The sequence below is a fragment of the Aythya marila genome (assembly GCF_965140915.1).
Source record: "Aythya marila genome assembly, chromosome: 7".
NCBI lineage: Eukaryota > Metazoa > Chordata > Aves > Anseriformes > Anatidae > Aythya > Aythya marila.
The window spans coordinates 19095508-19118963 of NC_139048.1; the positions used below are offsets into that span (position 1 = coordinate 19095508).

A 23456-nucleotide genomic window follows, 5' to 3' on the forward strand; every position below is an offset into this window, starting at 1 on the left:
TGGATGTGCTTGAGACGCAAATCTCCTCTGCGGCCCCGGCACTGATTGAGGCCTACAAAATGCCTTGAGCCATTTTTGTGCCCTCTTCAGCATTCCTCACGTTTTCTAATTTCTGTCCCATCCCCACATAGTCTCAGTGCCAGAGCTGTGAAGGGCCCATGTGCTGTCTCAGTGCCATCTCTGGGCTGTGAGGGGCTCACATGTTGTCTCAGTGCCATGTTTAGGCTGTGAGAGGTCCACACGCTGCCTCAGCACCAGCTCTGGGCTGCCACGGCCTTTCATTATTCCCCATGTCGTGGTGCATTAAAATCTAATGTCTTTGTGGAAGTCTGTCTCCCTTTGGGCTGGACACAGCCTTTTCTGCTATTTTCACATCTCTCAACTGCCCTGCTGCCATTTGTGCACTGACTGTTGCCACCAGGCTGCCTCAGCACCGTATCATCCTGCAAACCTGCCTCAGAGCCGTTGTGTGGCCTGTTGATGCCAAGCTGGCCCTGTTTCTCTTTTGTACCTGATCACAAACCTTATGCTGGATAGTCAGTCATAAGTCAGCTGAAAGCCTCGCAGGAGAAGGGCCTCAGTGTAGCCCTGGAAAATGGGACGCCATGAGTCTGTCCCCTCATCAGGACATAAGCTTTGGCCAGAGCCGTGCCGTGCTGCTGTTAGCACTCACACGTCCTGACACAGGCCCAGTGTACCAGAAGAGCTGAGCAAGCAATGACCTGGCGGTCTGGGGCTTGGGAACCAAAACTTCTGGTGGAGTTCTGGTGGAGTGGTGGAGAAAATACTTCTTTATGGCAAACGCTATGGCTTAAGACAGCAATGGCTCATCTGCCTGGACATACCGAGCACATTCATTTTAGGCCAGTGAAGTAGACACCTGCAGCAGGGTGGCTTTCATCTGGCCTCAGAGCTGGAGAGGCATCAGCAGCACAGTCTCTAGGAATGAGTTTGGTGGAAGCTGTTTGCAGTACCTGGTAGTTAAATAAAGGCCTTACTGGAGTTCTCGCTTTTTCAAATATTAAGGATAGGAGGGCTCCTGATGATATATTTAATATTTACTACTTAGTATCAGTTAACTCTGTTTTGGTTCATCATGCTGGACAAACAAATCCATTAGAAGTGTAGGATCTACAGGATACAGATAGTATAGTGCAAACACACAATACACCAGTTCTCCAAGGACTGCACATCTATTTCCTATTTTTGTTGACAAATTACTTCTCAAAAATGCAAAACTGTGTGCTTAAATTAGCTCAGGCTGGATAGCTGCAATATATTTATCTGAAACCCTCCTGAATTTTCTGCTTATCTAGAATACGGCAGTTCAGCAGAGTTGTCAATGTGAGCTTATTACAACTGTGCCATGACTCTCCACCTGTTCCTGATCATACAATGAATCCTGGCTGAAATTAGGGATGTTTCAAAATGGGAATATACATTCTCTACCCTTCCCCAATCTTTTAGTAAAAAATGTAAGTTGTCTTCTCATTCTTTTATTCCTTTGCTTTTCTCTTTCTTGGACATTAAAGAAGGGAAGGGAAGGGAAGGGAAGGGAAGGGAAGGGAAGGGAAGGGAAGGGAAGGGAAGGGAAGGGAAGGGAAGGGAAGGGAAGGGAAGGGAAGGGAAGGGAAGGGAAGGGAAGGGAAGGGAAGGGAAGGGAAGGGAAGGGAAGGGAAGGGAAGGGAAGGGAATGGGTTGGCAGAAGAATAATATCCAACATAATTTGGATTTAAGGTATTATTGTTACAAATGTAATCATTATTAATTTTAAGAGTTATTTTCATAAAATGGAAAGTTTTCAACATTAAGAAAGAAAGAAAGAAAAGCCTTCCACCAGCTTCAATTTTAATCTCTACAGGTTTGTACAGCATAAAAGCTGCAAGACTTAGGAACAAAAACCTAACATTACTTTTTTTTAGCTTAGAAGTTATAAAAGAATCTTAGGGTGATATTATTTGTTATTTGTACTACCAAGCAACTTAGAAAGCCTTCTCAGGTACAAGGTTCTCTTTGTACCAGACATTGCAAGAACAGAAGAGAAAAGAAAGCCATAGACCATACCTATGCAATTCAGTTATGCCCGACACAGACAGCCATGAAGTAGTACTGACCCAGACTTGTACATCTATAAAAGACAGGGGAGGTTTGTCTAGAAAGACTTACCAAAGTCCTGGAAACATTAACATTCTCATTACCATAGTCCCATGATTGAGCTAATAAACCGTACCTCTCAGTATTTAGGAGCCCAATATCACCTTTAAATTAATTCTAATTCTTACATATAATTTAAAATATGTCTATATTAGGAGGCTCTATTAAAATGAAAAGTAGTTTGTGTCCAAATTTCACCATTACCCTATTGGCATAGCTTCTAGGTTCAAAAATTTATTTCTCCCAGAGAGAAAGCAGCTCTTGCTGCCACCTTCAGATGAGCTTCCTGCTACTGCAGCTTGTCAGTGACCAAATGATCTATAGTGGTCCTGTAAAGGAATGGTGAGCTGCAGATGACAAACAGGGAGTATCGGACAAGTACCAAAATATTTACTCTGTCCAGGCAGACTAATCTAAAAAAAAAAAAAAAAAAGACTTTTTTCTGAGCATGTGGGAAGTTCATAGCTACAGGAAGTCAGAAAATGAAATACTCATGGACAGATTTTAAAGGGTCATGAAAGTTTATGAGATATAAAAGCAAGAACTAGGCCTGAGCTGTTGAGTTCAGATCAAAACTAAGATCAAAATAGGAATTTGATTTGCTTTCGGTTATATTATAAATTAGACTTCATGATAGAATTACATGCTAGATACTGAGAATTCAATGAACAGAATAACATTGCACAACATATTTGATAAAAATTTAAGTTCTATGAAGGAAGAAAGGAATAAGTAAATTGTTCTTCTCCAAAGCCTGAAGTATCCACACCACATAAGGAAGGATTCTCACCTTCTAACACTATTTATGAAAAATTACAAAGGTAGAAATGAGTGATACATATCACATTGAATTCAGGGCACAAGAAATCAGAGATCACTGAAAAGATCCAGTGTGAAACTTTTCCACTGTCCTAGCTTTTAATTCATACATGTTGAGAAAGCATTTATTTTACATTTATAATGTGAAACGAGGTTTGTTTCAGTGTGCTAGAGATAAAGGGCAATAGCAAAAAACATGAGGACGAACATGTATCTGAACTTGAGGAATATATTGCAGTATGGAGTGTTTCCATATCTTGGATTTTACTGGGTGAAACTAATCATAATCTTATGCATATTTCTCAAAATCCTAGCTTTGTATAAACCTCAGCTACCTTTTCCAGTCTTCCTGATATGAAAATCTTTAGAACACAATAAAATGCACAATATATATGTGAAAAACAGAAAAGAGTTCCTGTTTTAATCTTATGATTCCACAAAAATCACAGGGAGGAAATGGTTATTTCAAGATTTTTAGCCTCTTAATATGCCTAAAGTAGAGAAGAATATTGTAAATCTGTGAAACTAATTCCTTAAATGCTAAGTAAAAAATCATATAATGAATTTAATGTAGGATATATAGAACCTATTTAGCTAGGGAAGATAACTATCTGGCACGTATCTTGATCAAAAATGATCAGTGTTTATTGCTATCTTCTTTCTGAGTATGGTTCTTACGGCTATTCATCTATGTCTGTTATATTCAGATTAAGATGAGGTGACTATTAACACCTCATATAAAACACTCATAACATTCTATGCTACCCTTTGCACAGAAGGTTGAAAATGAGATAATTTGAGTAAACCTTTGTCCTTTCAAGTTATGTCTATTCTAAAAGTAGAAAGTCACAGAGAAGAATACAGTGTAAAAGAAGGCCCTTCTAGAAAAAAAAAAAAATAAGGTTTTTGAAGATTTACTGTGATTTACTTAGCAGAATGAAGTTACATGAAATCCAGAAACTTTGAGTTTCTCCAGTTTTGATAGCAAATACTTTAAATTTTTGCACCATTAATTCATACTTGGTAAATATTTTCATATAATTATAGGTGGCCATTATGTACTATGTACTGAAGGATTGAAAAGGAAAGTACTATGTACACTCTCTAAACATGCAATGTCATTCTCTTTTTTTTGTGGGATAGAAAGTTGTATGCTCAGAGCTACTGCACAGACAGACAGAAATAGAGATCCATCTTGACATATTCTTAGGGACATGGATTATTGTACTTTTTTTCCCAATTCCTGTCACAATGGATCCATTTTGCAACCCTGCTCCTTGGCTTCTGGGCATGCCCTCCTCCAGCACCCAGTGGGAGTAAAGGAAGAAAGAAGAAAGAAGAAAAGGGGACCCACAAAACAACCCAACCCCCTAGCCCAGCAGGCAGAATCTCTCTTTCATGTTTACACATTTTTATGTCATTGTTTTAGATCTCACTTTTTTTTTCTTCTTAATTGTTATGCTTTGTTCTCCATCAAAACAAAATTAGTTAATCTATATCTTCACTTTCAAGTTAATTGAAAGATGGTGGAATGCAGAAAAAAATGCTAATAGTGAATTACGGTTAAAGAGTTAAGCACTCCAACGTGAAGTGTCAGAATTAAGATCACATGTGATACAACTATGTACCACAGCTCCTAGTGGTTTTATTTTGAAAGTCCCCTGCTTTAGACAGTGTACAGAGTGCATGGTGCTTAAGAATTACGTTGGGGATTTATGAAGTACAATATTTTGCCTGTTGAACTAATTGTCTTAGCATACGCTGCAGTGTGCACAATTATTCCTGTGTTAACAGCCTTTAGAGGCACAGTCTGACATTGGAAGTAAGTGCAGCGTATGTGGTAGACATTAGTGTAGCAAGAGAGATCCCTTGCCCCCCAGACTTTACAAACTAAACAGACAGAAGAGTCTTGGATTAGAAAAGCAATAGAAATCAATTTGCCCAAAGTCGTTTCAGTAGGGTAGTGGCAGAGCTAGAAACAGAAGCCCATTTTTTGAAGCCCTGTCCACTGTATTGTCCACATGAGAAATTAATTCAGCTCTGGCAATAAATCCTTGAGCTCAAATGTCAATTTCTGGACAAAGTGTGGTTTTGCTGGAGCATTTTTATCCCAGCTACTTTTGCCCTGGAATACTGGATTATCCTTTGCGAGAAGAAAGCAAGAAGAGCAATTCAAGCTGGTGATAATGTCCTGGAGTCAGCTCTGTGGTGGGTATCACACATTGTCACAACACAGAGCAGCCAACACACACACGTATGCACACACCAGACTACAAAGATGCGACAAGTCTGAATCTCACTGTTTCACTACCAATCAGGCACGCAAAATGTTGTGGCAAACTTGGAGCTTAATTACTTATTTCTACATTACCAGCAAAAATTCCAGCTATATCCCAGTCCTCTCCTTTGACAAAGTAATTGGCTACATTTTTTAAACTAGGATTTAATTTTTGAAAATGAGAGCACAGCCTGGTTATCGCAGATACCTGTGATTATAGCATCATGTTTTATAGCTTTTGCCATAGAGCAGTCCTATCTTTAATGGACTCTTAGAACAATTTAATTGTTCCTTTTGTTGGATATATATATTTTTTAATCTTTAGTATAATGCCAACAAAGGCAGTGCACACAGATAAGGAAATCTTCATAACATTTAAATGTCATACTTTCTTATTCCTCATATATGAATATAGAATTTCCAGTCAGTTTTGACAAACACCACAGGCCTTGAAATTTTAAGTAGACTCAAAGAGGCACAACAGGCTAAACTGCTTAAACTGTTTCTCAGGTTTCCAACACTTTTATTCACCACTTTACAGATCATCTATGGTTAAGGTTTTAAATAAATAAATAAATAAATAAATATTTTTCATACCCAGAAAGTTTATATAGTGCTTGACATTTTCTGAAAACTCATTATATGGGTAGAAAAAGGTCACACGAATATGTTTAACTTTCCATCATTTGTACACTTACATACACACAGGCACAAATCAAGCATGGGATGAAATAGAACCTGCGTATATAGACTAGGCTATCCCTATACAAACATGTTAAAGGAAGGAGCTTCCCAAAATTCTTTCATTCCTACTACTAAATGACCCAGAAAGAGGACTGCACTAAACTTTGTTCATGTGAGTGGCTGATTTTTGTTTCAGGCAGGCATTGCTCAAGACACCAACAAAGTGTGCCCAGCTGGGGCAGGCCATCTCTAAACTGTCCCCTCCACATGTATTCATATGTAGCAGCAAGTGACATTTTGAAAGCAATGCAAAACCGTGCCCTTCCCACATGCCCTTGTCTATTCCTACAGCCACCTCCAGCAACCAGAATGGCTGGGGTAGCAGCTCTTTTGAGACTTAAAGCCAAGAATCTGTTCTTGTATGCCTTTGGCATGTAATACTGGAGCTCAGAGTGTTGACAATTCACATGGGTACAGCCTGCAGCTGCATCCCGCATATTCTGATCCTCTTTCAAACTCTTAGTACAATAGGGTCTCAAATACATTGTGAGCAGAAGAAAACAACCCCCCACGTTCTATTTTAGTATGTTGAGCCTAAAGTCCATTGGCTGGGAGCTGTCATCAGACATGACCATATGTTACTCAATGGTATTACAAGTAAATCCTAATTGAGTGCAAATTATGAAGATTAAAGTCACCTCACATTTAGCTGCATTATGTTGAAGCAAATGTATTTCAAAGTCCTGTTTAAAATGCTGGCAATTCTCAGCACAGAAATTAACAGGCTGTCATTACCTTGGATTTTATGAGCTGTTCCAAATGTCTGGAGTTCCTTATTTGGAGACTTTAGTGAGAATGAAAAAACAGTTCTTTGCAGCACAGACTGGAAAACACCAAAGACAATGTATTGTCAACAACTTTTGAAAAATATTAAATATTGATACAACTAAGTCACTGAAAAAATCTTCTGGTATAAGCTTTTCATAAATAATTCTAAAAGACTGGATGACTGCTGTTCTAATTGTGGTTAAAATCAAAGTTTTGGATTTAAGCAATTCACTGTCAGGATAAGCCAGGTCCAGTTTATAACAGGCAATGCATTATTTTTTGAAAACAATTAACTGCCAGAAAAATGTTCCTTGATGACTGAAGTTTGTTGCTGTTTCATAAGAGGTCTGTAAAGTAGCAAGAAGCTGAACTTCATCTATTGGTGCACTTTGGATGATGCACTCCATTTTAATGAGATTAAAGGTTTAATGCAGATAAAAGATTTTTATCTGTTCAGTGCACCTGGAATCATCACAGGGAATTCAGTGTGATTCACAGAGGGTCAGCGGAGAGCTATGCTCATCCTGACAGATAAGAGCTTCTGACTTCTTTCCTAAATACAATTTTATTTTTTATTCCATACAAGTACAAAATGTTCAGAACACATTTTTTCCTATTTTATTCTCTGATTATGTGCAGCATATCAGCTGAGGAAATTTTTCAGCCAACTCTAGTGCTGGACATGGCTAAAGTTCTACTAGATAACTACTGCTATCCTGAAAACCTAGTGGGAATGCAAGAAGCCATCGAACAAGCCATCAAGAGTGGGGAGATCCTGGACATCTCAGATCCAAAACTGCTGGCCAGCGTCTTGACAGCTGGAGTGCAAGGTGCTCTGAATGACCCAAGACTGGTGATTTCCTACGAGCCATCACCACATGCCTCTCCTGAAAAAGAAACTGAGGCTTCCCCCACTCGTGAACAACTCCTGAGTCTTATTGAGCATGTGATTGTATATGACAAGCTGGAGGGCAATGTTGGCTACCTGAGGATTGATTATATCATAGGACAGGATGTTGTGCAGAAAGTTGGAGCTTTTCTTGTGGACAAGGTGTGGAAGACGCTAATAAATACATCTGCCCTGGTGATAGATCTTCGTCACAGTACTGGAGGACAGATCTCCGGACTTCCTTTCATCATCTCATACTTGCATGAAGCAGACAAGATGCTGCATGTTGAGACTGTATACAATCGGCACTCCAACACCACCACAGAGATATGGACATTGCCAAAAGTGTTGGGAGAGAGGTACAGCAAAGAAAAGGATGTCATTGTTTTGATCAGCCGCCACACCACAGGAGTGGCTGAAGATGTGGCTTACATCCTCAAGCACATGAACAGAGCTATCACTGTTGGGGAGAAGACAGCTGGGGGATCACTGGACATCCAGAAACTGCGTATTGGCCTATCTAATTTTTATCTAATGGTTCCTGTGTCACGGTCTGTGAGCCCCTTGAGTGGGGGTGGGCAGAGCTGGGAGGTTAATGGGGTGATGCCATGTGTGGCTACTGAGGCAGAGCAAGCCTTGCAGAAATCCTTGGACATCCTGGCAGTGCGCAGAGCAGTGCCTGGCACCCTAACCCGCCTCATAGACATATTAAAGGACTATTACAGCTTAGTGGAGCGGGTGCCAGTGCTTCTGCGGCACCTCACCACTTCTGACTTCTCTTCTGTGCAGTCAGCAGAGGACCTGGCCACCAAGCTCAACACTGAGATGCAGACCTTATCCGAGGACCCTCGCCTGTTGGTCCGAGTCATGATGCCAGGTGAAACTGCTGCCCCCCCTGCTGAGACACCAATTGCAGTGGCAGCCAACTTGCCTGACAATGAGCAACTGCTGCATGCTTTGGTGGATACTGTCTTCAAGGTGTCAGTGTTGCCAGGCAATGTGGGCTACATGCGCTTCGATGAGTTTGCTGATGCCTCTGTGCTTGCTAAACTGGGACCTTACATCGTAAAAAAAGTGTGGGAGCCCCTCCAAAATACAGAGAACCTGATTGTGGACCTACGCTACAACCCTGGAGGCCCTTCCTCCTCTGCTGTGCCTGTGCTACTTTCCTATTTCCAAGACCCTGCTGTAGGCCCTGTCCATCTCTTCACAACCTACGACAGGCGCACCAACCACACACAGGAGCACAACAGCCGGGCAGAACTGCTGGCCCAGCCCTACGGAGCTCGGCGGGGCGTCTACCTGCTCACCAGCCACCACACTGCTACAGCTGCTGAGGAGTTTGCTTACCTCATGCAGTCCCTGGGCCGCGCCACACTGATTGGGGAGATCACAGCAGGCAGCCTCTCACACACCTCTACGTTCCCTCTGCTGCAGCCTGAGCAGGGAATAACCCGTGGCCTAACTATCACAGTACCAGTTATCACCTTCATTGACAACCATGGAGAACGCTGGATGGGCGGAGGAGTTGTGCCTGATGCCATAGTGCTGGCTGAGGACGCGCTGGAGAAGGCTGAAGAGGTGCTAGCTTTTCACAGGAAGATGGGGGTGCTTTTGGAAAGTACTGGGCAACTCCTAGAAGCTCATTATGCCATCCCAGAAGTGGCTGGGAAGGCCAGTGCTATGCTCAGCACCAAACGGGCCCAAGGAGGTTATCGATCAGCTGTAGACTTTGAGACATTGGCTTCCCAGCTTACCAGTGACTTGCAGGAGGCCTCAGGAGACCATCGGCTTCATGTTTTCCACAGCCATGTGGAACCAACACCAGAAGAACAGCTTCCCAACATGATTCCCAGCCCTGAGGAGCTCAGCTATATCATTGAGGCGCTATTCAAAATTGAGGTACTGCCAGGCAACCTGGGCTACCTTCGCTTTGATATGATGGCTGAGGCAGAAACAGTGAAGGCCATTGGGCCTCAGCTCGTGCAGATGGTGTGGAACAAACTGGTTGACACAGATGCCATGATTATTGACATGAGGTACAACACAGGTGGCTACTCCACTGCTGTCCCAATACTTTGTTCCTACTTCTTTGAGCCTGAGCCTCGGCAACACCTCTACACTGTCTTCGATCGTAGTACCTCCCGCAGCACTGAGGTATGGACTCTTCCTCAGGTGACTGGCAAGAGATATGGCTCCCTCAAGGATGTCTACATCCTCACAAGCCATATGAGTGGCTCAGCAGCTGAAGCCTTCACTCGCTCTATGAAGGATCTACACCGGGCCACAGTTATCGGTGAGCCCACAGTAGGAGGTTCCCTCTCAGTGGGCATTTATCGTGTTGGTAATAGCTCCCTGTATGCCTCCATCCCCAGCCAAGTGGTGCTCAGCCCAGTCACTGGCAAAGTGTGGAGTGTGTCTGGGGTGGAGCCACACATCACCATCCAAGCCAGTGAAGCCATGGCTGTAGCCCAGCACATTGCCAACTTGCGTGCCCAGGTGCCACAGACACTTCAAACTGTAGGTAAACTTGTGGCAGAAAATTATGCTTTTGTGGACATTGGGGCCATTATAGCATCCAATCTCACCAAGAATATCAACAAAGGAAATTATAAAAGGATTAATTCAGAAGAGGAGTTGGCCAGGAAGGTGACTGCCAACCTGCAAGCTCTTTCTGATGATGAACACCTCAAAATACTCTACATCCCTGAACATGCCAAGGACAACATCCCAGGAATCATGCCAAAACAGGTACAGTTCTCCTGTAACCAGCTATACTGATGCCAGTTATAATGGGAGCACTGAGTCAGATATCTTACCTTGTTTCTAAACCGTATCATCAACCCATCAGGATTTACCTGTATCCATTAAAGAAGCCTGTGCCTCAGTGGGTTTTGGAGACAGAATTCTCTCTGACACTAAGGCAAACCAGGGTAGTAGCTTGTGTTAGTAGGTGGTAGTTCTGGATGCATACTTTCTGGGGACAATGGCCTTCAGGCTGTGGATCTCTTTCTGTGGCTACCACAAGAAAAGATACTGATGCAGGGCTTCCCTGTTACAGTGAAAATATCTCATCTCCGTGATCATAGAAGAGTAGTACGGCTTTTCAAGCTGTAATAAATTAATGCAGAAACCCACTGGTTACAAACTGAGTTTGTAATCTGAGAAAAATGTGGTTGGTCCAGAGTAAATGCATAGACCTGCAAAACACACTGCCCCATACTTTGCAATGGATTTTTATATATAAGATTGCCATACCTGATTTCTAATTCTATTACACTAGAACAACAAGCAACTCCTTTTGTAGTGACAGTGGAAAGTTGTTCTGATTGTATCTCATGCTCAACATCAGACAGTTTCCCAGTGACCTAGAAATACTTTGGAAGAAGTATCTGGGTGGAAGTTAGGTGGCCCCAGGGAGAAATTGATTTTTAATAATCTACTTTTGCCTTTGCTGCATGGTTTGCATAACAGTCTGCGCTTTGTTCTGAGCCTGGCTATTTATACATTGGTCTGTCTTGGCAATCTTTCTTGTTCATTGTTGTGCTGGAGGGAGCTCCCAGGAGCACTTGTTAAAATTCCACATTCAAATTAAAAGGAGGGTTAGGATAACCTGATCCCTTTCTTGGATGGAGTTAGCTCCTTTCTGACTACTGCTCCAGCGTGGCTATCAGAGACTTTTCCCAAGGGACTCATAAAATTACTTTTTGAAGAGAATGCATTTGCCTTTGCAATGAACCAGAGTATACCAAGTGTCAGGTAACTATTAAATGTTTCCTGGGGGAGGAAATTTGCAGGCTTCCACCCTCTGAAGTCTTTGGCATGCATGAATTAAGGTGGGCAAGAGCTTTGTGGTATTATCTCCAACAATAATGTCAAGGACAAAGTCTAAGTATTTCCAGGGGAGGACATTTTTTCAATTCAAGTTTGATAACCAAGAGATGCTGGCTCCATTCATGCCTCTAAGCAAAAATAAATAAATAAATAAATAAATAAATAAATTTTTCTTTTTTAAATTCCATTACTCTCCCCCTCCTATTAAATTATTAGCAGCATATTAGCACTGATATAAATTTCTCTTCATCCTACAAAGTGGACCTATCCTGCAACTTAGTCACCATATTTGCTGAAGGCTGTTAATGGATATTGCTGTGTATTTTTACTTATTCAGACCTTACTTACTTTATTCAGACCTTGAAAGTTGAGAACAGAATGTACAGGACAAGTCTTATTTTTTACATGGTATGAAATTCTGATCCTGATAGAGCTAATGAGCTAATGAGCAAATGTCATTATGCTAATTAATGCCACTTTTTATCTGAACTCTTTGTAAAGAAAAATTACTAGAAAATTATTATTATATATTATTATTATTATAAAATTATATTATTATCCACCAGAAAGAAATCACAGCAGTGTGAATGAAAATTAGGACTAAACTAAGATTTCTTTATGGAGGAATAATAAATAAACAGCGGAGGAAAAGCATGGGTCTCTTATGGAACTAGAATAGCTACCAAGGAGGTATGCATCCTTTCACATTGCTTGAGGAAACTGGGATGGAGAGAGACAAGAAAGTGGTGTTAAAATATTTTAAGGCAGAAGACGGTGAGTGAACTAAGACTTGACATAAAGGTTTTTCCCTGTGATAGAAGAAAATTCACCTATTCCACAGAGCATTGGGCAGCAAAAGTACTTTCATTTCCTCTTTTTTTTTTTTTTTTTTTTTTCCCTACAGTGTCCCTGGTGTCCCTGTATCTTCTTGACTCGCCTTACAGGATAATTGTTTCTGCCTTGCTTTTGCAGAGCCAAGAGGAATGTTTTCTATGAATCAGTTCAGAAAATGCCCCATACCAATACTGCAGAAAGCACATGCCGTAAGATTGCAGTGAAGCTTAGAACATGGCACTAAATGCATTTATAAATTCTTTTTTTTTTATTATTTTTTTTTCTTTTTTTTTGGCAGTCTCAAACAGGACACGGTGGCTATTTAATCTGTACTATGCTTACACCTTAATGATCTAAGAGGTATTTTTTCTCTTGTGCTGCCAACCTTCCAAACCAACCTTTCCCTTGACAGTTGGATTTTAACACAATTAACTGAAAGCGAAGATGAGTAACTGCAGGAGGGATGGAATGGGACATAAGAGACAGACAAGTGAAATGCAGACCTTTGCATCTACTGTAGTAGAACAGCTGCTGAAGCATAATACTGGGTAGTGAATATGTCTCCTCTGTGACAGCAGCAAGGTCGATGCTAGCCGGAGCACTCTGCTGCATAAATGCCACTTTCTGAAGTCAGACTTCCCAGAGGCACATGTTGCATATACTGCTTGTGAAACAGAAAATTGCCTTTTGCTTGTAAGGCAGAATTCTGTAAACACGGTGATGAACACTTCTGTAATCCTCGCTTCTTATTCCTCTGTTTGTCTATCTCTCCCATCACACCTTCCTTTCCATGTACTCATGAATATCTGAGTATTGTAGATTACCTGTAGAGGAATTGCTGCCTGATTTTGGCAAATATGTTATGTCAGCTTCAAGTGACAAGCCCCTCCCTGAGTGACTCTTGCGGCCCCTTGATGATGCCCAAATCTTTTTAATGTAGTCTTCACACCTAAGGGAATTTCTGTGCTAATGTTTTAGAAATGCAGATGAAATTGATGAAGAAAGTCTCCCCACTGCACTGTACCTCCCTAGTAAAAGATAAAAAGGAATCTTTTATAAGGAAAAGCTGTTCCTTCATTTGAAGAATCAATTTTCATGGATAAATAATACCTATAGCAGAGATTCTGCTGTGCTGATGGAGGTAATAGTTACAGGCATCCCCCCAGAAATGAGTATGCTTGCTTTTATGCCTCCATTAACAACTAAAACAAAATACTCAGCCTCAGAGTGTCAAGATGGGTAAACAAATTGCTACATCTGTCACTAACAGGTAGAAAAAATGTTGTGGGCCTTTCTGATGCTGATTTATAACATAACCACAGTAGTCAGCGGAACTAACTTTGACTTTTCACCTTTTGCTTGCCTCTTATATTTGTTGCAGAGAAGAAAATGGCATTTTGTTAATCAGTTTTGTTATTTTGCTAGCACCTTTCATCTTTTGACCCTGATAATGAAGCTCAATACACCTACATTTGCAGTTACAACAATCCCACCAAAGAGATCTGTTTATGCTCATTTTTTTGCCATTGCCATCAGTGTTACAGTAGATTTGCCCATTAGTTTTATGGAATTTCAATGCGCTTTAGATGAAAAATCAAAACTTATCCATGAGTCATGTTTTCCAATGTAATCTTCCAGGTTATTCCAGGCAAGAAAACAACAATGCTTTAAACTCTTGCTCATTGACTTGCAGTGAGTGTGTTTGGAGCCGTATGTCGTCAGAGCAGGCTGACAGGTCGCTGTGCAGCGCCATCTGCTGTGAGAGCTTCTCCCTCTGCCCTGAGCTCCTCAGTGTGGACTGAAAGCCTTAAATAACCTCATTTAATCCTTTCCAGAGCATTTCAGCTTTTGCTTATGGTAACCTCTCCATCCTGGCTGTCCGGGTGCAACAGAGGACAGAATAAGAATTCAAAGCTATGGTTTTGGAAAAACTGGATAAATTATCTGTGAAAAGTGGGATGAGGTTAAGTAAGAGCACAAGCAAGGTTTTTGCACAGATTCTAGAGTGGGAATAATCAGCTGCACAATGCTGGGAGGAAAATGGCTTGTTTAGAAGGAGTCCTGCACAGAAGTATATCAGTCCTTCAGAGTCCACAATGTGAGCACAAGTTCACAGAATCAAGTTGTCACAGTAAAAAATAATCATCATCAAAATGGGTTGGATAAGCAGGAAAATAATCAGTGAAATGCATGAAGTCTTCTGCTATATTCGGCTCTACAGAAGCCTCGGCTGGAATGCACTGTGCCCAATCTTGGGCAATGCTTTTTTGGAAAGTTGTGTCTCTGATGGGGAAGGCCCAGGGAAGAGGAAAATGAATAAAGAGAAGAGTTGAGTAAGAGTTATCTTGAAAAAGATTAAAGGATTTGAGTTGTTTATTCAGGAGAAAATAAAACTGAGGGGATATACGAAAACAGTCTTCAGGTACATAAGAAGCTGTTTCAAATATGAAAAGAATAATCTGTTTCCTTACCCATGTTGAATAGGCCAAGAAGTAATGCACTTAAACTGTAGAAAGTAGCAGACTTAGACTGTTTACACAAGATGTTAGGAACATCCTTATAATAGTGAGGCTAGTGACGTGCTAGACCGGATTGCCTGGAGAAGAACACGTAATCTCAATCACTGGTTGTTTTTAAGAGCAACTGAGAGGCAGCTGTCAGGGATATTGCTGGTCCTGCTCAGTCCTTTTGCTAGGGAACCTACTAAAATGGATGGTACCCTTTCAGCCTGTGGGGGTGAACAAAGATACCCATTGCTATTCTGAGAAAGAAAGGAGCAACAACCCCTACTTCCCCAAAATCTCATGGTTCTTAAACCAGCCTCCAGATTTGCAATGGCCCAGGTATGTTGGCTTATAGCATTTTAACCCGGAGGCTGACAGCACTAGCAACCTTAATGGAGAAGAGTTACAGTACAGTGGTCAGTATATAATTAGCTATGAAAATACAGTTTCCATCAAGATAAACAAAACAATTTAGGGGAGATGTGAAAGGGAAGAATAGAGGGAAGAGAGGTGCGGCTGGAAAAGTAGTTTGCCCATGGCTGGGGTATGTGTCTGTAGTAGAGCCAGTGATAAAACCCCATGCATGAGTCGCAGGGCAGCAATCTAAATCCTATTCTGTGTCACACTGTCTGTTCCAGTTAGGCCACACACATGTGGAAGGCAATTGCAGAACAGAGCTGGAGACTCTATATAGTTAACCAAAAGAAATTCTTCTTGGCTTAAGTGGCGTTAGCTTGGAGGTCCTTTAGTCTAGCCACATTGCTTATAGTGTTCTTACTAAGGCACCTGAGGGTTTATATTTAACCAGCAAGTCATTTGTAAACACTGCCTAACTGACCAGCAGGATCTTAGTCTCAGCTGCATCCTGTCCCAGCTTGTTCTTGACCTGCAAGCAGAGCCTTGCCTTTCAAAGGCGAGTACGCGGTTGGTCTCTGAAGCTAGACTCACCTCTGTAAGTACCAGCAGCACGTGGCCCATCAGCCAGTGTCATGAACCTGGGTTTTTCCAGGACCATTACCCTCTACTGTCAGTCTCAGCCTCCTCCCCTCTTTTACTTAAAATGGTTGTTGTTGTGGTGGTGGTGGTTGTTTGGTTGTTTTTGTTGTTTTGTGTTTTTTATTTTTTAAGAAAATTGCTTACTGAGTGATTCTTGTCTGACTTTCAATCAGAGCCTTTGGAATAGATGTATTTTCATACTTTCTCTTTTTTTTTTTTTTTTTTTTTTTTTTTTAGCTCATTGTGTATTCATTTTAGCCCAAGAGATGTGCTCTAAGGGAAACTTACCTTGAAATCTGTAATGAATTTGTGAGAGATAGCAACACAAGATGTGATACAGCGCATAAAAAAAAAAAAAAAAAAAAAAAAAGTAGTAGAAAAAAATTACCAGGCATAGACTGAGAGGTTATTCCTAATCAACATGCTTCTGGGTGTGCATCTAGCAATTATTGTATGAGAAAGAGGAAAGAAATGTGCGTGTTTCATTAAAATATCATTGGTAAGTGGCTGAAAGTACCACATCAGTTTTATTTGTATGTTACCAATGAGTGATGAGTTTTTCTCCTGGGGGGACCAGTACCTCTGAACTAGAAATAAGCTCTGTCAGAACAACGCAGTGCATGCTGGATGTATTCTTCAAAACTGCGATTTGTTAATCAAAGTACAGCGAGCAGATCAAGTAGCATTGCTGTCACTGGGAAGTGGATTGGAAATGACAAACTCAGCAGCTTGGACTGATATGTTTACAGTCCAGATGCAGTGGTTATTTTCACAAGGTACAGTGAGAAAGAAAGTAAAGGAAAGGGCTCAGTCAAGTTTGCTCTCACCACTAGATCAACAACTACTGGCCAACAGAACTTTTGAAGTAATTCTTGAAATTCTGGCATACAGAAGGCACTGAATGATGAAGAAGCCCAGGGCAGCCAGAAGTGTGATATGGTAGCTAACATTCCCTCAGGTAAAGGGAATGTGTTTGAGCTATGTCAAGTACAGTTGCATCCACACAGCTTGGAAACCCTCTGCCTGCAGCGGCAGAGGTGCTTTTGGCACAGACCCCAGGCCAGGGCACTGCACGAAGGGCAGGAGGTTGCCTGACTTCCTTCAGTTGCAGAAGACACAGATGTCTCCCAAGTTCTGGGTCATACTGTGGATTGAGAGAGCACCTTTTAGCACATGACACACTGCAAATTCTTTGTTCTCTTCACTATTAAACCATGGATTGTCTGGGGCTGAGATATAGCAGAGGGGAATTGATTAAAAAGCAAGTATAAAATCAGTTTCACAGCAACCCTGAGGAGAAAAGCCCATGCTGCAGAAGGTCACCCTTCTAGGTCACCCCTATATCTGAAAACCTTATCTCCTTAAGCTGCAAGGTCTTCCATTTTCAGACATATGCATGCAAAACATAAGTTTGGCAAAGAGAGCAGATTCTGTCTCCAAAGCATATAGGGGTTATTAGGACAACTTTATTATTTGGCTACACATTGCTATGAAAAAAATGTCTGCTAACATCCAGATAAACAAAATGAAATTAATCACAGCTTAACACATGAAATTCTAGGCACATAGCCACCATTTAAGAGATTTAACACATGGCTACTTCATGAGTATCCCAGCACATACCCAACACAGGAGATTCCTCCTTGTCACAGGGACTGGTTCATTAACAGGGGCTGGGGCCAGCCTCACCTGTAGCCAGCAGCTGTTTGTCAGCTAAGCCCAATCAATGAGACTATAAAAGCCTCAAGTGCCTTCTTGAGAAAGGAAGCAAGCAATTTTTAGGTGGCAGATCTGGAATAATGATTTGTGCTACAGGCCTGGGCTTGTTCTTGTAGCCTTCTTAGTTTCCCTGGCACAAGGATTTCCCTTGTATATTTGAAAAATAAGCTAAGCCTTGACAAATGGGGGCCTGATCTGGATTCTGTGTATGCTGTTAAGGCATCCAATACTGGGCAAACAGTACTGGTTGGCAGCCCATGCTAACCTAAGCTTAATATGCAGAAGTCTTAATATTGTTACATTATTGTACTTCAGACTTGGTCATATTTCTCACATATGTCCCACCTGAACTAAACTTGACCCACGTAATTCCTTTTAAAACTTATGCCAAGCTATTGGTGCCAGCAAATGATTTGTTCTGTTTTTTTCCAAACTCTTTCAGATCCCTTCCCCAGAAGTATTTGAAGATCTGATTAAATTTTCATTCCACACAAACGTATTTGAAAACAACATCGGCCATCTGAGATTTGATATGTTTGGAGACTACGAACTTCTAACCCAGGTGTCTGACCTACTGGTAGAGCATGTTTGGAAGAAAATTGTTCATACAGATGCTTTAATCATAGACATGAGGTAAACCTTTGAATGGCAAATAACCAAACCTCTTTCAAAACAGCATTTTATTTGTAACAGTGAATTATCTTTACATGGCTTGCTATCCTGTTTACAGCCTAACATTGCTGGGATTAAATGAGAAAAGGAAAACAGCCAAGGAAAACAATAACAGTCGGGAAATATATCTCAAGAGAAATTGTACCATCACTTGACATGTTTAAAACTAAATAAGCAAATTTAGGGTTTATGCTGCAGGATGCAATCCTGGACGTCACATCTGTTTTCTTTTTCTGATTTCTTTCTAATCTGACTCTGCATGTGTCTTGTATTAATTATATATGTTTGTTTTAATTAAATCCTTCACTGCTGGCAGTGGTCAAGTGATTGAATGGTCCAAAAAACAGCCCATGCATAAGTCTGTGTTACAGCATCTAGTCTGCCATATCCTCAGTGCCAAATTATGCTGGGCAATCGGCCCTGTACAGAATGGTCCTTGTGCAGAGCACGAAGGTGGCTTAAAGGCACTATTGCCTCAAGATACTGTGGCACTCTTGCTGCAGCAAGCTACAGCACCATATGCCTGCTCTTAATACTGCCATCTTCCAATAGACTTGAGATGGCACCAGCACTTTCCTCTTTCTTGCCCCAGTTTTCTCTCAGATCAGAACTCAAACCAGGGCCGGGGTAACAAAGCAGCAAAGGTAACATCATGCCCTAGGTACCAAATGGTGTCATTATAGTCCTTTCCTTGGTGTTTTTTTCTTTTTTCTTAAAAAAAAAAAAAAAAGAAAAAAAAAGAAAAAAAAAGAAAAAAAGAAAACAAACAAACAAACAAACAACTTTTTCTTATTTCTAGCCCTTTGAGAAAGCAGAGTTGAGAGCATTTAAAAGACTCAGTCTCTGAAGTCATGTAAAAAGAACCATAAGCATTTTATGTTTTCAAATTCTACCTAAACCAATCCAATGATTTTAAGGGGAGGCTGATAATTTCCATTTTGCATTTCCATAATGAATGATGTCTCTCACCTTATAAGTTCCCTTCCCTGGCCAATCACAAGCTTCTTATTTTTAAATATCACAGCTTAGAGAAGAGACTCATTGGTAAACTAAACCATTTCCCTAATGTCACACAAGAAGTCTGTAGTGAATGAAGAACTTGCCTCCAAGAGTTAAGCTAAAATTCTAACAATTGCTCCGTTGTTATTACTGAATAAAGTTTCTCCAGTTTCCCTGCCCTAGAGAGTCACAGGAAGAGCTCTCCAGCATTGCTCTATTTCTATTGTCTTGTCAAAATGTTTCTTGTCTTTGTCATCCACCCTGTCTCTTTCTCTTGACAAGAAGTTTGATAATCAGAGAAGCCTCTAAACTGATGTTCAATATTCACAGAGGAGGGAGATATTTGACATTTGCTTTTCCCTCAAAATCTTGTAGACTTCTTCAGCTCAAGTCTGTGTGAGACGCGCACTGTAGGGCAGGCAGCAGCTCTGCCATTTTGCTGCCTGGCTTCACACTGCCTGCATACTTTTGCCTCTCTGCTGCTCAGCCAGCTGTCCGAGATTGGCACTGCAGCATAACTGAGGCTAGATGGGGTCCCAGAAATGTACCTTAAAGACCTCCTTCCTTCCTTCCAAGTGCATGAGGAGATAATGTGTTCTAGGCTACATCTAGCAGACAAATAAATCCTCCTGGAGATGGGTGACTGCACCAAGAACACAACCAATTTCAGTGCTCATCCACCTTGCCCTGTCCGATGCCACCAACAGAGGTGGAAGGACTCAGCTTTTTTGGCAATAACTCAGCAGATCACTGCCTCTTAACCTTGTGCAGAGACAGCTGCTTTGTCCTCAGCCATGCAGCTAGCTAGCTGGCTGCTTGCCACTCTCTTCAGCTGGGATGGCAGCTGCAGGAACTGGGCTCTGCTGGCTCCAGCTGCCTCCTGGGCCGTGTAGCAGCAGCACCTCATGGCAGCACAGCGCTCCCCAGGACACACTAAAGAGGCTCATTCCAGCTCTGGGCAGTCACAGTGTGAGCCCAGCACACAGCTTCCAAATGCTGCAGAAAAATGAGGAATCTTCACTGTTTGGGACAGAGATCTCCTGGGTTGTCTAATCCTTTCCCAGAGATGAGAAGAACTTAGTTATGGACTGGACTGGACAAAACACCCCTTTCTAGTAGGTCTGTGCTGGAATGTCTGTGCCAGGCACTCCTAACATCAACAACAGGAGATCACTGCATGCTATCTCCCAATAGTCAACAAAGTGCAAATACTTCAGTGTCATATGTGCTCTATTATCAGGGAGAAGTGACAGCCAAAAAATAATTTGGTACTCTGCTGTGTGTATACATAGCAGGGGTTCTCCACTGACATTTAGGCACTTCTGTGACTTTAATCTTCAGACGTGGATATGAAATGAAATTAGAACCAAGTTTTCAAACATGATGGCTGTAAATTTAGCAGCTAAAAAAGTCTTTAGGCACAAAAACAAATGCCTGCTCTTATGAGGTACCAAATACCAGTAGTTTTTATTGCGTACAGCAGGAAATAAGAACCCATGTCAGCTGGATGTTGCTTAAACTGGGGTCTACCTTTAAATATCACTAATGACATGGGAAGTATGAGTACATATGTAACCCTAATATTCAAATATATAACAATATTCAAATCAGAAGAAGAAAAAGAATCTGATGTTTCTCTACAAATAAAAGCTTTTGTGTACTTTCTGTTATTTTTTTTTTTCTCAGGTTGAATCAAGAGAAAAACATTCCGTTCAGAGTTCTGTTTGCTTTTGTAGCCAACTGTGGGCAATAACAGTCCCAGTCTATTAGATGGGATTTTGTTTCTCTGATAGATGTGCCAACGTTGATAGGGGAGAATTAATGTAAATGCATCAAAATGTAGCTTTAAGCCCTTTCAGCAGTGATGTTAAGAAAAAAAAAAAAAATTGGAAGGAAGATTTGTCATCTGCCACAAATTTTTACTTGTTTTATTAATATCTTAAATTTCTGAAAAGGTACAATATTGGAGGTGACACCACTTCAATACCAATCCTATGCTCATACTTCTTTGATGAAGGACAACATATTCTCCTGGACAAAGTTTATGACAGACCCAGTGACTCAGTAAAGGAAATATGGACCCAGCCCCAGCTCAAAGGTAAAACGACAATTTATTTTGAGAATAGTTTTTCATTTCAGAGGTTCCTCTTTGTGTATTTTAAAGTGAACCATTAGACACCATAACTCATTTGGTGAAAGCGCCTGCTGCAATTAGCTCAAGCTGTGCAGAGAATGTAAAAACAAAAATGTGCATCTCAGCCCTGTCCTTAATGCAATTTATAAATAACTCCTAGGAATGGGGTAGACTGGACACATAGGTTTGTAAACTGGTTCTCAGAAGCTTAGCTGAATAGAGTACACAGCAGTTATGACTGCTTATAGAAGTTGCTAAGATTAGAAATAAATCCCATGCTGCTTAAAACTCTGGTAACACCTCTTCCAAAACTCACTTATAGTTTTACATGTAGCACTTCACTTCCTACCTGTGCGATCTATCAGATGCTATTTCAATAAATGAAAACACCCTCAATAGCCCAGTTTGTCCAGAGAATGCAAAAGCAAAGAGAAGCACTAACTTCTGCACATCTGAGTAAGTGTGGAGCACTTGACAGTGTGTCGCTCCCCACCTTGCTGTCCATGGAAGTTGAAGAAACGCTGCTATATGCAGAAACAAAGCTCTTTGTTGCTCATAAAGTGCAGTAGGAGTACTAAACAGCCTTAAACAATGGTTTTAATTCTTTTCCCCTTTCAAGCTACTGAAAGAGGTGCCACCATGGTGTCTGCAGTTATTGGTTTGGAGCATGCTGAAAAGGTTAAACTCAGTAGCAGGCTGCAGTGTCCATCTTTTTTTTCCAGGCAGTTAGAGATGGGCTGTGTTAAGGGAGTATGATTACTATGGACACATTCCAGTTCCCATCAAAGAGAACAGGCAGACACATACTAACTTCAAAGGAGCTGGATCTGGTCCTGTATTATATATATCTACCGTGAAAAGGGTCTTCTAATGGGTATTACATCTACAGTGAAATGAGAAGACCAAAGATGGTGTGAAAATTAATTACCATGCTATTGGCCCCTCTCTTATGATTTAGTATGAGAATTAGATGTCATACTGCAACTTACTTAAAGAATGGCATTTTTGAAGCAGTTTAGATTATCTTTCAAGTTATCAGGTCCCAGTTATGACACACTGGCTTCATTTTCAAGGGAACTAAGCCCTTGAAAAGTATCCAGTGTGTTCAGATATACTGAAAATAGGGTGCAAGAAAACTCCTCCTGTCAGCTGGCTTATGTAAGAGAATGAGATAACTTGGATGTCATCCCAAAAATATGAGGGTATTTGTTGAAGGGCTTGGGACAAAGGCCATGCAACATCTTCCATTTATAGACTACAAAAAGCCTGTGGGAAACCACTATAATTATAATTTCATAATATGCCGCCTGCGTAGTCTGCAGGCCAAGCACTATGACAGCCATGTTCCTAGAGCAGGGATGAGAATGAAACTGAAGATGCTGCTGGCTGAGCTTTGAGTAACCCTGCAGGAGCAAAGGAAAAGATTGCTTTCCTTGCCTGACTATCCTACAGCTCCAGGAGCTGCTGTAGAAGTAAAAGCCACAGAGATCCAGCAGTAGTAACCATCGGCTGTTGGAACTCATATCCAGAAACTGATGGCTCAGGAGTACCGCATAGGGTGACAGTCTTTTTTACAGTACAAAGGCTGGGCTACAGAGAAAAAAGAAAAAAGGAAAAAGAAAAAAAAAAAAAGTGCTCTAATAACATCATAGTTGAAAAGTATATTTTAAAATTTCTTTGGTTGTTAATAGCAAGTAAGGAAAGAAGTGTATCTTGGCTTAGTTATGGTAACGAATCTCTGAAAATGGACACATTTTGTGATGCTTTTTGTCCTTTCCGGCAGGGGAGAGGTACGGGTCTCAGAAAGGTCTGGTAATCCTCACCAGTGCTGTGACATCTGGAGCTGCTGAGGAGTTTGTATCCATAATGAAGAGGCTGGGCAGAGCTCTCATCATTGGGGAACAGACAAGTGGTGGCTCCCATTCCCCACAGACATACCAAGTAGATGATACCAATTTCTACATCATTATCCCCACCTCCAGATCAGTCATCTCTGCAGAGAGCACTTCTTGGGAAGGGAAAGGGGTGCCTCCTCACATGGAAACACCGGCTGCAACAGCACTTATCAAAGCAAAGGAGATGCTCAGTGCTCACCTGCACAGCTCTAGATAG

The 23456-nt window shown here is 41.2% G+C and overlaps 1 protein-coding gene across 1 annotated transcript; it reads left to right on the forward strand.

The window, feature by feature from the left end:
- Positions 1–7355: 7355 nt before the first annotated feature.
- RBP3 (retinol binding protein 3) lies at positions 7356–23456 on the forward strand (the record flags this gene model as incomplete). Its single annotated transcript, XM_082765271.1, has 4 exons — positions 7356–10403; positions 17982–18172; positions 21166–21308; positions 23128–23456. 4 exons carry the CDS (start codon positions 7356–7358, stop codon positions 23454–23456), a joined length of 3711 nt encoding a protein of 1236 aa, XP_082621397.1.